The following is a 13,291-nucleotide window of genomic DNA, read 5'->3' on the forward strand; positions in this document are numbered from 1 at the left end:
CGTGCGCATGGCCCGTCGTCGTTTGTTGAACAAAGAGAACGACGGAAAAATAGCCAGTCGACTATTTATGATTGAGCTTCGTCATGGGGTGCATTTTGACGTGAGCGAAGGTAAAAGGTAATTATATCATATGCCGGTATGATTACTTCTGCAGATGCTGTTTAGTTTTATTCTGTTTGAGATTATTTTTAGTAATGAAAAAAGATATTTATGACATAATGTCAAACAATATATGATCGAATAATAATAGATCGAAAGAAAAAAGTTATAATAGACAAATGCAATCATCAATTGAGCAGAATTGTCTGTATAGTTGACATTTTTATTGATTAGAATTATTTAGTAGGTACCATATTTGCTATCTCCACTCTCACTTACATTCATTACTTCGTATTACATAGTCTGTTCGGTACTTTTTGACGTTATAATTAGAGGTTAGAATAGCAGTACTGTTAAAATGACATATAAATTCAACTAAGTTTACTCAATTTTGAGATGAAAAAAAAAACTCATTTGCAGATGTATCACTTTTTGAAGCTAAAATTTTACTTAACCTATAAGAATTGGGAATTGTAGAAAAGTGATAGGAATTTGGCACCGTAACGGGACTGGGATATTGAAAGAAGGAAATTAATACAAAGATAAACATATCAATAGCTATGATGCTATATTTACCCAAAACTCAAACTATAGCAATGAATAAAATAAAAAATACGGAAGAGTCTGATGAAATTTCTAGAAGTTGCAATGCCTTTATTTTTTACTTCATAATATGAAACAGCAGACAATAAAATAAAGAAGGTAAACTATGTAATGGTTATATCTGCGATAAATTTTCTCCGATTTTGACAATATTGATCTCATTTGATCCAGATTAATTTTTTCCATCAAAAACAAATCCGACTGAACCGATCTGGTCATCGTGAGTTAAGAAAAAACCCGAATTGCCATACACGTGGAATTTTCCATAGACCAGCTGCAATTGGCTTCTTTAGTGGTGTTGAGATAATTCCATATTCACAATCTACATGCCAAACTGAGCCGAAATCCAAATTTTCATGAACTTTGGTGCCTAGGAACCTATTTAAAAATCGATTTAAAGTTTGTATGGTAGCGATTTGTCGAATCACCCCTCGTCGCATTTCGTACTGGGCGGAGCTGTCAAGCAGTTGCCCAGCTGTCAAAAGGTGATTTCAAAAAATCTTTTTGTAATTGAATTAAGGTATCAAAATAAAGTTTTAAAAATCTGAAAAAAATCATACTGGCGGTGCTCTTTCGAATAAAATCAAAAAATCAATATATTATTCTTAATTTAAAAACCCAATTGGTGATTGGTACAAATTAAGTACCTTACCAAGAAAAAAAATGTTAAATTTAAATTTATACGTTCAATATGTAGTCCGTCCAAAGTCTTACACCGTACATCAAACCGTTTTTAATTAGATTTTGTTTTAGATTTTATAGAGGCATTTTGAAATCTTCTCCTGTGTGGTAGGGATAGGATTTTTCAAAACACCATCGTTCTTCTTCTTCTTCATGCACCATCAAATCACCAATAGCATATCTGCCCAGCCTAGGCCCAAAGTATTGACTTCAAAGTAATCATTACGAAGCATAAATGTCAATTTCTTGATTTTGCTTTGGCTGACCAAGCCAAGGTTGAACATAGCATTTTCATAATTCAAATCTCAATTTGTTCATGGAGCACATGTTCTGTTGTGCTGCACGTGGGTGTCAAAGCGTTTTCAACAGTGTAATTACGAAGCATGTTTCACGAGAGACCATATCTTTTCAATACGCTAACTCCAACAACGCCGATATTAGAATAGAGGAGCTTAGAAGCAAAGGGGTGTAAGTTACAAAAACCCACTTTCGAGTAAATGAGCTTTGAAGTTTTTCACTAGTTTTTCATCCCATTCAAAATGTATGGAGTTTCAATATCAACCCAATTTTCTCTGATTTACTGTAATTTTTCTAATCATAAAAATAATCTTTAAAAAGTTCTTGTGAGCTTGAAATCTGAAGATTTTTTGATATGTTCAGCTCAAACTCGACAAAACGGCCACTTACACCTCTTTGCATCTGGGCCCCTCAATAGCATAAGGATATGTTCCAGAAAATTTGGACTTTTGGGAATACCGCGTAACCCAATCGTTCTATTCGCATAACCAATCAATAAAAAAAAGATTTCTTATTCAAACGAGTCGAAGTTCACTTAAATCGGTTCAAAGTTGAAAAAATATGAGTACTTTTCAGTTTTGAGGGTAGCCGGATACGCTTCCGGCATTCTACGCAATGAAAAACAAGCAAAACTGCAGCCCCTCAACAGCAATTGAATGTTTTTTTTTTTTTTTTATTTTTCAATTACATAGAATAAAGCTGTTTCCTTATAAGCATTTTCTGATCTTTTACCTGCTATCCATCGACCTTTTGCTCTACAAGCAAGCAATGAAAAAAACGAATACTTAATCAAATTTCTCATTTTTTGTAATACAGCTAAAAATTAAAATTATTTCATATTCTGATATAATTATGTAATTTTTGCAACTGATTATTTTGTTCATCTAGTCGGGTATGGCCTCCACTTTAGCATCATATTCTACATCATATATGACTTCGTGATGGCTGAGAATTCTATATATTTAGACCAACATGTGAGAATGCGAACTTCAGTTTCTCTCTATTCTAGTAGGTGTATTTTCAACTATTCATGTACCTATCTTTCAAATAGGTAGATCCGACTTCATCCTCTGGAACGACAGGGAAAACATGTGAAATACAAAATATTTCTGAAAAATCCCATTCAAAACCATCTACAATTTTGGATTCAGCTGTCTGTATTAGCTTCGTTCAAACAAGTTTACTCCATAAGTTTGACATTTTTATCATTGACATTCACATGTCAAAGGCGGAATCTGGAACGTCCCTTTGAAAACCTTAAAAACCTTCAATATCGTCTGCTATGTTCTCGTTTAGATGTATGCAGGGTACTGCGCCACTTGGGCAGTGGCTGGTATTTTGGGTACTTTTCAGCTACAACTCAGTCAATTTCAGAAATTTAGCAAAACCTCGCGCCGCCCAACAGGGACTTTGTTTTGTACACATTACAGCACCTCCATGTCACGTAATATACCACACCTCTTATCAAATGTGATACCGTAAGCGTACCATACTTTGCGCACCTAGGGCCTAACTTTGCGCACTTTTCAAAAAATCGTTAAACAGTTTTTCTGGTGCATTATGCAAACTTTTTTCCACGGAATACTAGCTAGTGATATGGGGCATGCACTTTGTCTCAGTTTGGATGTAATGATAAATGGAAGAGGAAGACAAATTGATGAGTGAATATGCAGTTGCTTTCCCTCAAATGCTGTAAATAACGTTGTAGAATGACGTAGGTTTTGTTTCAAAATTTGTTTTAGTTTAGATAGCAATACCATAAAGTATGTGTGCACTCTCAATAATACAATAATATCCAAACTTGTTCAACAACAGAATGTAATATTGAAATGTTATTTATGGGCTGTGTAGATGTCTCATGGAGCTAAGTTAAGTTAATAAAACAATATGTCCAAAATATTGATGTACACGTGTTTTCCAATTTATGATTGAAAAATAAGCCCTCATTAGGGACGGTAAGGCAAGAAAATTGCCTCATCAACAGCAGAAATCCGAGATTTCCCCTCAAACCGAGATTTCCCTTCAAACCGAGATTTCCCCTCAAACCGAGATTTCCCCTCACTCGTCACTGGAGAATATAAAAGGAACGGTGCCACCGCACCACAGCTCATTCAACAGTCGGACGTCAAAGCGAACGGGTCGCCTCCTGAACAGCAGCAGCAGCAATCCGAGCAATTCCCTCCCTTTCCACCAGGGTATAAAGGGAACGGTGCAACCGCACCACGGCTCATTCGTGAGTCGGACGGCAAGGCGAACGGGTCGCCTCCTGAGCAGCAGCAGCAGCAGCAATCCGAGCATTCCCTCCCTCTCCACCAGGGTATAAAGGGAACGGTGCAACCGCACCACGGCTCATTCGTGAGTCGGACGGCAAGGCGAACGGGTCGCCTCCTGAGCAGCAGCAGCAGCAGCAGCAGCAATCCGAGCATTCCCTCCCTCTCCACCAGGGTATAAAGGGAAAGGTGCAACCGCACCACGGCTCATTCGTGAGTCGGACGGATTCATTCTAGCTTCGACATCCGAGCAGTGAAGTCGACAAGTGTGCTCAGAGTCCCGATTAGCGATCCGCCCAAAGACCCACACGGTAATCTTAGGCGGACACCGCTGGTTGCTTACGGATTATCTGTTCCCGCTGGCCTGTTGGCATTCCAAGCTCGAAGTAAGTTTTTCCCGCGCTTTTCTCCGTTTTCGCGTTACTCTCGTAGAGAGATTATTCGCTCGCGTGACTTGTCTCCGGCACTTGCCCACCTGTTTGGTGTGGCAAAGGAGATAAAATCGCTGCAAGAAACAGCAGCCGTTTTTCGTCGTCCCGAATCGCCGACGACGATGGGTCGCGGCAGACCGCCGCCCCCGGACCCCGCATCGGGCCATCAAGCTGCAGCCTCGGATCAGCAGCACCCAAATAGCAAGCGGCAACGTTTGGATGGACACGGCTCGTCAGTGGAGCAAAACGCCAGACTGCTGGCAAAGAATAAGTTTGCCACCCTGCCGGTGGATCAAAACACCCCCGCGCCCCCCAAGCCACCGAAGGTACCACCGATCTTCGCTTCCACGAAGGAGGTAGCAGCGCTCAGGAACGAGCTGGCGAAGAAGCAGATTCACCCGCTCTTCAAACTGTGCAGTACTGGGACGAAAATCGTCTGCACCACCGTCGCCGACTACCAGGAGGTTGGCAAATTCCTGGTGGAGAACCGTGCGGAGTTCTACACGCACGATGCCCCTGGAAACAAGCCCCTGAAGGTGCTTCTACGGGGCCTCGAGGAGTACTCCCCGGAGGAGATAATCCAGGAGCTGAAGGCCAAGAAACTGAAGCCCCTGAACGTTTTTCCCATCAGGCGAGGGGAAGGCTCCAACCAACGGGACCGGCCGTATCTGGTCCATCTGGAGAAGGGATCCATCTCCATGAAGGACCTACGGGAAGTGAAGGCTCTCTTCCAAATCATCGTAGAGTGGGAGAGGTACCGCCCGAAGAAACGCCAGGTCACTCAGTGCGGAAACTGTCTCGCCTACGGGCACGGCACCAAAAACTGCCACATGCGCCCCCGCTGTGGTAAATGCGCCGGAGAACACTCAACAGATTCCTGCGCCCCGATGCAGGAAGGGACATCCCCAAAGTGCGTCAACTGCGGGGACACTCACGAGGGAAACAACAGAGCCTGCCCGAAGAGAGCGGAATACATTGAAATCCGCAGAAAAGCGTCCGCCAAGAACCAGCGCGGCCGCGTCCGGCCACCACCACCCCCGGTGACAGAGGGCCACTTCCCCCCACTCCCACCAGTGGTTCCAACCCGGAACCCAGCAAACCACCAGCCGGTCTCCCAAGTGCAACAACGCCTTGCGGCCGCCGCCTCTGCTGTGCCTGAGCAGAACCGTACCCCTCCTGGCTGGGGAAACCAAGGACGTAGCGCCCCCACCGCCCACCCGCTGGACGATGGCACACTCTACCCCCCGGAGGTAGTCACCGAGCTTGCCATGTGCCTGTTCGAACGGCTGGGAGCATGCCGCTCCAAGCGCGAGCAAATTAACGCCGTCACCATGACGGTCCAAACCTTCCTAATCAAGTATGGGCCCTGAGGATAACATCCGTATTCTCAATTGGAACGCTCGCTCTATAAGGGCGAAAAAACTCGAGCTGGGTGAATTCCTCTCCCAGCACAGAATCGACGTCGGAGTCGTGACGGAGACACGACTTAACCCAACTATCAACTTCTCGCTACCAACACACGTCGTGGTGAGACTGGACCGACAAAATTCCAACGGTGGTGGTGTGGCCGTCCTTATTCGACGGGGCCTGCGCTACAAAATCCTACCTCATCCCAAGACAACCGTCATCGAAGCCATCGGTGTCGAAATCAGCACCCTTCGTGGTGCCGTTACGCTGTTCGCCGTCTACGCACCTAGGCAATGCGTGGACAACAACGGGACATCAAGCCAGTTCATGGATGACCTGCGGAAACTGACCAGCAACAGAACGGGCTTTGTCGTGGCCGGAGACCTTAATGCTCGCCATACCTTGTGGAAAAACCACACAAACAACAAGAATGGGACTCTCTTGGCAGATCACCTCAGTTCCGGTACGTGTGCTCTACACCACCCGGACGATCCAACGTTCGTCTCCCCGGCAGGCACAACATCAACACTGGATGTATTTCTGTCGGACCTGCAGCTGTCCAAGCCAGTAACCCACCAGGAGTTAAGCTCGGACCACCTCCCAGTCACCTGCGAGCTGGAACGCGAACCGATGTCGGTCCCGCCGGCAAAGCGTCGAGACTATCACCGAGTCAATTGGGTGGCATTCAGCCGCCTGGTAGATTCCCAACTACCAGATGAACAGAATCTCCAAACTACCGAAAGCATCGACCAAAACCTGGACGTGTTCGAGAACGCCATCCACTCGGCCGAGGACTCCTGCATCCGGTGGGTCCCAGTGAGATACAATTTCACGAACATCGACGACGATACCCGTCAGCTGATCCAACAACGGAACACCGTTCGAAGGCAGTTCCAACGGACCGGCTGCCTGCTGAAAAAGCTGGAGGTCTCCATGCTAAACAGCCAGATCAAGGACCGGATGGACGTGATCAGGAACCGGCAGTTTTCGAACCACCTCGGCCAGCTGAGTGACCACTCAAGACCCTTCTGGAAAGTGGCCAAATCCTGAAGAAGAAGCCTCTCCCCGTACCCCCGCTAAAGGACGACACCGGCGGCATCCTGGTCTCCCCGTCGGAGAAAGCGAACGCCATTGCCCACAAATTGGTCGAAGCGCACAACCTCGGTGCGAACATGCAGAGCCCCCACGAAGCGGCGGTTCGGCAAACCATCGCCCAACTCGAGGCAAACGATGACGCACCCCTCGACGGCCAAGTCACAGAGGACGAAGTCAGGGCAGCGGTCAAGCGGACGAAGAATATGAAGGCACCGGGCAAGGACAACATCTTCAACCTGGTTCTGAAGAAACTCTCCAGTAAGGCGTACCGCTTCCTGGCGGCGGTCTTCTCCAGATGTCTCCAACTTGGCTACTTCCCATCCAGGTGGAAGGTAGGCAAAGTTATTCCCATCCCGAAGCCCGGGAAGGATCCAACCAACGCGTCAAGTTATCGGCCCATCACCCTGCTATCGGCAGCTAGCAAGGTTTTTGAGCGTATCATTCTCCAACGTATGATGGAGCACATCGACGAACAGGACCTCATCGTTCCGGAGCAGTTCGGATTCCGACGAGGGCACTCCACCGTCCACCAGTTGGTCCGTGTGGAAAACGCCATCCACCGCAACACCGCCCTGTCCAACAACACGGCGATGGTCCTCCTGGATGTCGAGAAGGCCTTCGACAACGTCTGGCACGACGGCCTCGTTCACAAGCTGGTGCAGGCAGGATTCCCAACGTACCTGACAAGAATGGTAAGAAATTATCTCGCTAACAGATCTTTCCGAGTCCATCTCGCAGGAACAGAGTCCGAGCTCCAAGCGGTCCCAGCAGGAGTTCCCCAGGGCAGTCTCCTGGGCCCGATATTGTACAACCTGTACACATCAGACATCCCGCCACTCCCCGGTGGGTGCATACTGGCACTCTACGCCGATGATAGTGCGATCGTCGCGAACGGTCGCACACCCATGCACTACAGGTCCCGGCTCCAGCAGGGCGTAACGGCTTACGTCAGCTACCTAACGAGCTGGAAGATAAAGGTCAACGAAGCCAAGAGCCAGGCCATCGTCTTTAGGCATAGACCATCACCGAAGCTCCTCCCGCCACCGGACTGCTACATCCGGATCAACGGCCGCATTGTCCCCTGGACAGACGAAGTTGGCTACCTTGGGGTCGTCATGGACAACAGGAGGACCTACCGAACGCACACAGACAACCTGAAGAACAGGTGCATTGGCCTGTTGAAGTCCCTTTATCCGCTGATCTCACGGCGGTCCCGATTGTCGCGACGGAACAAGCTGGCCGTCTTCAAAACCATCATCGCTCCGATGGTGAACTACGCCATGCCGGTATGGGGCACATGTGCGGAGACCCATAAGAAGAAGCTGCAGGTGGTCCAGAACCGGCTGCTTCGGCTTATCCTGAACGCCCCCTTCGATACGAGGATCAGCGAGCTGCATCGAAGCGCAGGTTACAAGACCGTCAAGGAACGGATAGAAGAGGCAATCGACGGCTTCATCGAAAGCGCTGCTCGATCGGAATACCCGCTCATCCGAGCGCTGGTTGATTAGGATTTTCAAATTTTTAGGATAAGTAGGTTAAGTAGAATATAAAATTAAAATCACTACGTTTGTAATCACACACAAACACACAAACACAAGACACTCTTAAAGGAACTAAATTGAAAAGCAATCTGAAAAGCAACAAACAAAATCAAAGGCTGAAAAGACAAGATCTAAAACACTTAAACAAAAAAATGTATTGTAAAGAAACACAAAAGACTGAATAAACAAATTTTAAACTGAAAGCACCACGGCTCATTCGTGAGTCGGACGGCAAGGCGAACGGGTCGCCTCCTGAGCAGCAGCAGCAGCAGCAATCCGAGCATTCCCTCCCTCTCCACCAGGGTATAAAGGGAAAGGTGCAACCGCACCACGGCTCATTCGTGAGTCGGACGGCAAGGCGAACGGGTCGCCTCCTGAGCAGCAGCAGCAGCAGCAGCAGCAATCCGAGCATTCCCTCCCTCTCCACCAGGGTATAAAGGGAAAGGTGCAACCGCACCACGGCTCATTCGTGAGTCGGACGGCAAGGCGAACGGGTCGCCTCCTGAGCAGCAGCAGCAGCAGCAATCCGAGCATTCCCTCCCTCTCCACCAGGGTATAAAGGGAACGGTGCAACCGCACCACGGCTCATTCGTGAGTCGGACGGCAAGGCGAACGGGTCGCCTCCTGAGCAGCAGCAGCAGCAGCAATCCGAGCATTCCCTCCCTCTCCACCAGGGTATAAAGGGAACGGTGCAACCGCACCACGGCTCATTCGTGAGTCGGACGGCAAGGCGAACGGGTCGCCTCCTGAGCAGCAGCAGCAGCAACCTGAGCCTTCCCCGCACCCTGTGAGTATAACGGGAACGGTGCCAGCGCGCCAAAGCTGGTTCCATATTTGGACAGCTAGGCAACTAATCCACTAAGAGTTCGATACCCAAATTGTTTGAATTCAAAATTTCCTTCGGGATATTTTGAAATCAAACTCTCCAAGAGTTATTCGGAAAATTATATTTCCTACCCCTTAAGAGTTGGATACCGAAACAAAAATCAGACCACAGTGATGGAGGAGCAACGCCCGGTTTCTATCCCACCGCGGCCACTGAAGGCATCATCCAAAAACCACGACAATGGCGCATCCGGTAGCAGCGTACCAGCGGTTCCCTCTCGGTAAGTATACTCTCACTGCAAAATTTAGGTGAAGATAGCGGAGCTCTGGTAGTCGAGACAGAGTCTCCAGAAGGAACTGTTGTCGAGGCAGTTTCCTTTTATGCGCTCAGGATCTCTGATAGTCGAGGCAGAGAGTCCGGAAATGGGGAACTGTAGTCGAGGCAGTTTCCTATTATGCGCTCAGGATCTCTGATTGCCGAGGCAGAGAGTCCGAAAATTGGAACTGTAGCTATGACAGTAACTAACAGAATGTACTCTGATTGTCGAGGCAGAGTTACTATTCCGCGCTCTGGAAAGATGAGTAATTGAAATATCATTTTCCCATTGTTCACAGGAAATCAAGCAAAGTGACAAAGAAAATGTTGCTGGAAGAATTAGCAGCCGTGAAATCCGAATTAGCTACAATGAGATCCGAACGAGAAACCGTGTCGGAGTCGACCTCTGGCTCCATCAACTTCAGAAGTAGCGAAAATTTGGAACCAAGGCAGCAGTCATCCCTAGAGGACGAATCTCTTTTGGCAACGCTGAGTCACATGTCTCTCGGCTCCTTGAACATACCGGAGTGTAAGCCATCGGATGGAGAAACCGATGTGGACAAAATGGCTTACGAACATTGGAAAGAGATTCTTGCCGCCTCGTTCAGTTTGATGGGAGCGATCAATGAGAGAGCCAAAATGGATATTTTTCGTATCAAAGCCGGCCCAAAGTTATTGGAGGTGATGAAGGCGACGTCGTCCACTCCAAATATGCCAGATGAACAAACCAGTCCATACTCCAATGCGATCGCTCGGCTGGATCATTACTTCGGCTCGCGGAACTACATCATCGGACAGCGTGGAAAGCTACTCAACATGATTCAACACGAAGGAGAATCGAATGTTGTGTATGTGAGACGTGTGGCAGCGTCTGCGAAGCTCTGCGGCTATAAATCTGAGGAAGAGATGGAGGCAGTCGTGCGTACCTTGTTGAAAGGGGCCTCCGATAGCCGTGTCCGCGTTCTGGCTCAAAGAAACTGGACGAATGAGGGCGACATAAACAGCTTAATCACGCTGGTTCGTGACCATGAAATGGAGCTGTTCAACGAAGAGGAGTACCAGAAACTGAACCGCAAAAATCGTCCTTCCGTTGCGGCTATAGTGCAGCATACGGATGCTAGATCGCATCAACAACGTGGTGGACCGAGATACAGGGGAGCTCAACGCGGAAGAGGATCATTCAGGCGAGCACAGGCTAGCTTCCAAGGAACATCTCGACGTACGTGCTGGCGGTGTGCTAGCATCTACCACGATCCGTCTGCGTGCCCAAGTATTGACAAGGTGTGTCACAACTGTAAGCGGCGCGGACATCTGGCCCGTACGTGTTCATCCCAGCCACAATTCGGAGTCGGGCAGAAACGTGCACTCAATGATCGGGACGATGAGGAGCCAAAGCCGAAGATCGCAGCTATCACACAGAGCGGAGAGGAGGATACTAACAAGGTACAAGACAATGTTGATATTGAATAGTAAACTCTGATGCTTACCTTCAAATAATTTCTTGATGTGTTTTGGGTTTATAACAATTGAAGAAATGTAGAATAAAACAAAAGTTGGATACTAATCTTTTGGTCAGTTTTAAGAAGAGTGCATTTTCTATCTTTGAGATTTTCCCGTTCATATTCTCCAAGCTTGGTGATTGTCTTTGATTCGCTTGTTTCGTTCTCCCAAAATAACATCTAGAAATGTGCGATAATATAGCTTATAGTAAAAGTAGCTGATAAGGAGAAATTTCATGATTTTATGGACCTAATAATTCCAGGTTTCTGAAAAATCATCGAGCAGCCACAACTCTGTACGTGCTGTACAGGCTGAGAGTATGCCGTGTGCAATACCTGCTGTAGATATCCCGACAGAGGAAGACGCATACGTTGTCGGCCATATAGCAGGCACTCGGGTAATCTTTTTTATCGACTCCGGAGCCCAAGTGAATACCGTTACGCGGCAGACACTGGGCAAGATACTTGCTAACGAATCTAGAGCGAGCAAGTTGATCGATTTGTGTTACAAAAATGACAAATCATTGCGCGCATATGCATCCCCCGGAGTGATCAACGTAATAGCCACGTTTTCGGCAGTGCTGTACATATCCAAAGATAGACCCGTTTGCGTGGAAAAGTTTTACGTGGTCGAAGAGATGAGATCATTATTAAGTTTTGGCACAGCAGCTCGGTACAGTCTGCTGGATGTGGGTTTGAGAGTACCCGTAAGTGGAATTGAGAATGTATGGAAAAGCGAACTTGCGATGGTGAAGGAAGTAAAGGTCTCGGCTGCGGAAGAATTTCCAAAATTCAATGTTCCACCGGTATTGCTGCATTACAACAAAGACATGCCTCCTGCAAGAAATGTGTACACGCATATACCGCCTGGATTTAAAAGATTGGTGCAGTTGAAACTTGGTGAACTGCTAGCATCAGGAATCATAGAACCAGTATCAGAGGACATGGACCGCTCCTTCTGTTCATCATTGCTAGTGGTACCGAAAGGCAAACACGACATACGTTTGGTTGTCGACTTAAGAGGGCCTAACAAGTGCATTTACCGAACGCCTTTCAGAATGCCTACTTTTGAGACAATATTGATGGAACTACATGGAGCCCAGTGGTTCTCAACTATTGATCTCAAGAATGCCTTTTTTCACGTTGAGCTTGATGAGCGCTGTCGGCATTTGACCAATTTTTTCTCAGGAGAGGGGTTATATAGATGCCGACGACTTCCTTTCGGCTTGTGTAATGCCCCCGACATATTCCAGGAGATTATGCAGTCCGTTATTTTGTCGGGGTGTGAAGGAACTGTCAACTATTTGGACGATGTACTAGTATTCGGTGCTACCAAGGAAGAGCACGATGCGAATCTCAAGGAAGTTTTGAAGCGATTGGAAGACCACAACGTAAAGATCAATGAAAGCAAATGCTTACTTAGTCAGCAAGAAGTACCATTCTTAGGTTTTCATCTTTCTGCTGCGGGATGGAGCGTAGAAGATGACAAAATTCGGGCAATACAAAACTTCCGGAAGCCAGAAAATCAGGACGAAGTTAAAAGCTTTCTTGGTTTGATCAACTACATCGACAAATTTATTCCTAATCGAGCGGATAAAACATGGCAGTTAAGAGAGTTGGCCCGATCCGACCATTTCTACTGGTCTGAGGATTTAGATCGGGAGTTCGAATACCTCACTCATAGTGCGTGGACAAAAATCAAGACTTTGGGATATTATAACCAGGCAGACAAAACGGAGCTGTATGTTGATGCTTCGCCGCATGGCCTAGGGGCGGTCCTGGTCCAGTTCGATAAAGACTCCAACCCGAGAGTTATTGCGTGCGCTTCCAAAGCCCTATCACCAGCAGAGCAGAAATACCCCACACCCAAAAAGAGGCGCTGGCCATGGTTTGGGGCGTGGAACGATTTTCCAATTATCTGTTGAGTACAACGTTTAAAATTCGATCAGATGCGAGATCTAACGAGTTCATCTTCGGCGGCATGCATCAAATAGGCAAAAGGGCCATCTCGAGGGCGGAGGCATGGGCGCTAAGGTTGCAGCCGTATGATTTCTCTGTTGAGAGTATCCCAGGAGATACAAATATAGCTGATGCGCTCTCAAGATTGGTGATTTCCTCTACACCAGCGGATTCTTTTGACGATTCATCTGAGGAACACTTGCTGTTCGTACTGGATACAGGAAACATAGAGATGAGCTGGAATGAAATAGAATCCGAGGCAGAATTG

The 13,291-nt window shown here is 47.2% G+C and overlaps 2 protein-coding genes across 2 annotated transcripts in view; both read left to right on the plus strand.

The window, feature by feature from the left end:
• Nucleotides 1–13,291, plus strand: part of LOC109431943 (tyrosine-protein phosphatase 99A) — a 586,380-nt gene that overhangs the window by 449,516 nt on the left and 123,573 nt on the right. The window lies entirely within an intron of this gene.
• On the plus strand, nt 8,882–11,038 carry LOC134286442 (uncharacterized). The gene is made up of 2 exons (XM_062848057.1): nt 8,882–9,530; nt 9,865–11,038. The coding sequence occupies exons 1-2, from the start codon at nt 9,424–9,426 to the stop codon at nt 11,033–11,035; spliced, it is 1,278 nt and encodes a 425-aa protein (XP_062704041.1). The 5' UTR covers nt 8,882–9,423; the 3' UTR covers nt 11,036–11,038.

This window comes from Aedes albopictus, chromosome 1 (assembly GCF_035046485.1).
Source record: "Aedes albopictus strain Foshan chromosome 1, AalbF5, whole genome shotgun sequence".
Lineage (NCBI taxonomy): Eukaryota > Metazoa > Arthropoda > Insecta > Diptera > Culicidae > Aedes > Aedes albopictus.